This window comes from Sinocyclocheilus anshuiensis, unplaced genomic scaffold, assembly GCF_001515605.1.
Source record: "Sinocyclocheilus anshuiensis isolate Anshui unplaced genomic scaffold, SAMN03320099.WGS_v1.1 scaffold955, whole genome shotgun sequence".
Classification (NCBI taxonomy): domain Eukaryota; kingdom Metazoa; phylum Chordata; class Actinopteri; order Cypriniformes; family Cyprinidae; genus Sinocyclocheilus; species Sinocyclocheilus anshuiensis.
Genome location: NW_015546094.1, coordinates 284,484 through 288,160, shown reverse-complemented (window position 1 = coordinate 288,160; position 3,677 = coordinate 284,484). Strand labels below are relative to the sequence as shown.

The window sequence follows — 3,677 nt, the reverse complement described above, 5'->3', positions numbered from 1 at the left end:
AAAATGCAGTGCAATACAATGATGATTGAGAAGTACAAATAAACATCCCTCAAAAGCCTGACTTTAACATGATTTTTCTAGAAAACAAGTGTATGGATAATCAAGTAAATCTAAGTAAGTGAGGATTACACAGCCTATTGCTAGATTGTGTACAACAGGTTTTCAGCAGTTCTGATCATGTTGATAATTTAGAGGCCTTAGAAATTTGTGTATCAAATATGATACAGAGAGCTTTATAGGGTTAAAGTAGGCATAAAATGAAAATGAACTTTATGTTTTGTAAATGCATGTTACAGTATATCTCTAATTTTTCTGCATAATGTCACTCTTTTCCAGTGAGACTTTTTTGTGATTGGTTTATAAGATGTTAATTTGCTCTTCTAATTCTAATTTTAGAAAGTATACATTTCCAGTCCAGATGTTACTTTCAATTTATGTATGCCTACATTATACTTTTAATTACATTCTGACATACTGTTTGTAAAGACATTAGTAGCTGTGTCCTCTTGTGCAAGAATAATGATGGCAAAGAGTCAGGGGAACATTTTTATTGCAGAGGGCTGTTTCTGTCAGTATAATAACATTTTAATAAAGAAAGAATAATCCACACACTATCACACCCACACAAACAAAGACACACCCACATGAAATCCCTAAGCAAGGGCATGCAGGACTGGAGGCTGAAAAGCAGGAAACCAGCACCCTTGTATCGGTATCTCTGCACATCATCACTGTTACCTGAGTCCTATAGCAAAAGTGCACAAACTTGAGTTCTTCAAAACCAACCCACTCTCTAACAAATGCACTTTTTAGTCCAAAACAGCATGACTCCAAAATCTTCGAGTGGCTTGTGTTAGTGTGCATGTACAATGTGTGTTACACAATCTCACTTCTATAACTGGAACACTTCTTTCAGGTTTTTCTGATGTCTCTGTAATCTTTGCATAGTCTATAACATCACTCCCACCGCAACTCTAAACAACACCTTCACTCCATTGTCCGCATTATAAACGTGTATCTCTGCTCTGAAATTAAAGTATTCAACAATAAAAGACTGCTGGTTGCTTTAAGTGTCCATAACATCTTTTTATCAGAACAATCTTCTGAAGTCAACAGCCTGTCCCTGGCCTCTATCTCTATTCCTCAAACACGGCTGGTTCTGCCCTGCATACAGAGGTTTATGGTACTAAGATTGAGGGTAAAATACATTCACATGGGCAACTCACAGTTTGAGGTCAAAGCAGCGACCTTTGACCTCACCTGACCTTTGGCATCACTGCTTTGAGATTGATGATAAATCAGCAATTGTATTCATCAGTGTTTGTTTTTTTAACACTAATTGCACAATCACTGGTTGTACAGACATTCCTTCTGCCCTCTCAAAAAGGGAAAAGGCTGCATATGCAGGAGGTACAAAAGTTTTCCAAACATTTTGATAAATTTCCGATGATAAATGAAAAGCAGGGAAGGTACAGAGGCACAGAGAGGCTGAAAAATAGAACACAAAACCAGCAAAAATATGTAGAATGGGGAGTGTGTTGTCTATACAATGTGCTGTATAAGTACACGAGTCAAATGCTAAATAAATGCGTAGCGTTTAAATTCAAAACTTTATACAGTCCTTTGATTGACATGTTGCAGACTGAAATGAGATGGTCATAAAGAGATCAGTGATAAATAAAGAAACTGGAATGCATGAACATGGAATGAACATTGATCTCATCCCTCACTCACACTCGTTCTCTCCCAGCACACTGAACATGTTGAGAGTGAGGCCCTTCCTGTCAGCCTTCACGGTATCATCTTCATCATCTCCATCAGCATCCTCATCATCGTCGGCATTCCGATCGTTGTCCTCCTCCAGCTCGGAACTGGATTCGCCCTCGTCGTCTTCCCTGTCAACACACTCATCCTCTTCTTCCTTCCTTCCTTGTAGAGCAATGATCTCGGCCAGGTCTGGGTGTGATTCCCATTCATCTGAAGAAACAGTTATTGTATTTAAACATATTGCTATAGCTTCAAAGGTTATTACATGGCAGATACAGATGAAACATTCAACAATATAATAAAGAGTTATAAGTTTTTTTGGGGTCCATCTTACAAAACAAGTCTTTCCAAGTTTGCCCTATTAAAAATGACATTAAAAATTGGGCAAACCAAAATCATATGTTAGTGCTACAATATTCTGAGGACATAGAAATTACACATCAAATCTGGTCATGAAAGTGAAAAAGTGAAGTGACATGGCCAAGTATGGTGACCCATACTTGGAATTAGTGCTCTGCATTTAACCCATCCAAAGTGCACACACACAGCAGTGAACACACACACACCGTGAACACACACCCGGAGCAGTGGGCAGCCATTTTTGCTGCGGCGCCCGGGGAGCAGTTGGGGGTTCGGTGCCTTGCTCAAGGGCACCTAAGTCGTGGTATTGAAGGTGGAAGAGAGCGCTGTACATTCACTCCCCCCACCTACAATCCCTGCCGGTATGAGACTCGAACCCGCAACCTTTGGGTTACGAGTCCGACTCTCTAACCATTAGGCCACGACTTCCCCACGAGTGGCGGGTGACATGAACGATAGTGGTTTGACCTCTGACCTTTACTCTGAGCATATCCAGGTGGTCGCAGACATAGGCACAGCCGTCCGTCGATGGCCAAACGCAGGAGACCGTTGGCTGCTCGATAGACATCGTTACGGGCCGCCTTAGCAGTTTTATACCCTCTCCTCTCGGCCCAGGCTAAAAAAAAGAAAGAAAAACAGATGTGACTATTGATAAACCAATAAAAACAACTTTAGCTCTCCAATTTCTCCCTCCAGTTGAATATGTGTTAAATATGAATGTTAAATATGAAATGAATGACGCCATATGAAAACAGGACAGGCACCTTCACACACGTCCCATGCTGTCCAGTCCTGTGTTTTGGGGTCTTGTGGGGTTCCTGGGCTGTGGTCAGGATGTGTCAGCCTTAACACAGACAGGAAGTTGGTCCGTTCACACAAGTATCCTACTGAACTGTAAGGCTCCTGCAGCTGGGACACTGGATATATACCAGCCAGGATCTGTTTGAGAAGATAAATAACACACACACACACACACACACATAAACAAAACACAGACTGGATGACTTAACTTTCATAAATGATACAGAATCATGCTGGTTTTACCTGTAGCTGCTTGTCCACTTGGGAAGGGAAGACAAGCCCAGGACAATCACACAGTTTAACAGTGGGAGTGAGGTAGTATGTTTGGAAATATTTAGTGTGACCTGGGGTTCGAGATACGCTCACGACCTTCCTGCCGACCAGACTGTTTAGCACTGAAGATTTGCCTACATTAGGAAAACCTGGAGAAAGTGCCAAAAGACTCCATATGAATTTTAAACTAAATAATGAATTTAAATGTACACATCAAGGAGAAGATACTTCAAATAAGATATATGTAACTGATATTGATGTAGAACAACAATACTTGTTCAGTTTTAGCATGAACTGGGCATTATGTTTTGACATATATTCGAGTGAAATTGCTTCTTGAATGGGAAAAAAAACGTAGATCGTGACTTGATTTTGTTGATCGTTATTTGCTAAATTCTGCTTTTTCATGCGACTGACAGGTTGCTATGAGGCAACCTCGTGCCAATGCATGTCATGAGAAAATAGATGTTGTAGCG

The 3,677-nt window shown here is 40.7% G+C and overlaps 1 protein-coding gene across 1 annotated transcript in view; it reads right to left on the bottom strand.

Annotated features, from left to right (window-relative positions):
• Positions 1-533: 533 nt before the first annotated feature.
• Positions 534-3,677, bottom strand: part of LOC107700168 (guanine nucleotide-binding protein-like 1) — a 12,411-nt gene continuing 9,267 nt past the window's right edge. The window contains exons 9-12 of the mRNA XM_016501712.1: positions 3,172-3,350; positions 2,892-3,066; positions 2,603-2,743; positions 534-1,977 (exon numbers count right to left, since the gene is read on the bottom strand). Coding sequence (XP_016357198.1) covers positions 1,727-1,977; positions 2,603-2,743; positions 2,892-3,066; positions 3,172-3,350 — 746 coding nt within the window. The 3' untranslated portion in view covers positions 534-1,726. The remainder of the gene's footprint in view (positions 1,978-2,602; positions 2,744-2,891; positions 3,067-3,171; positions 3,351-3,677) is intronic.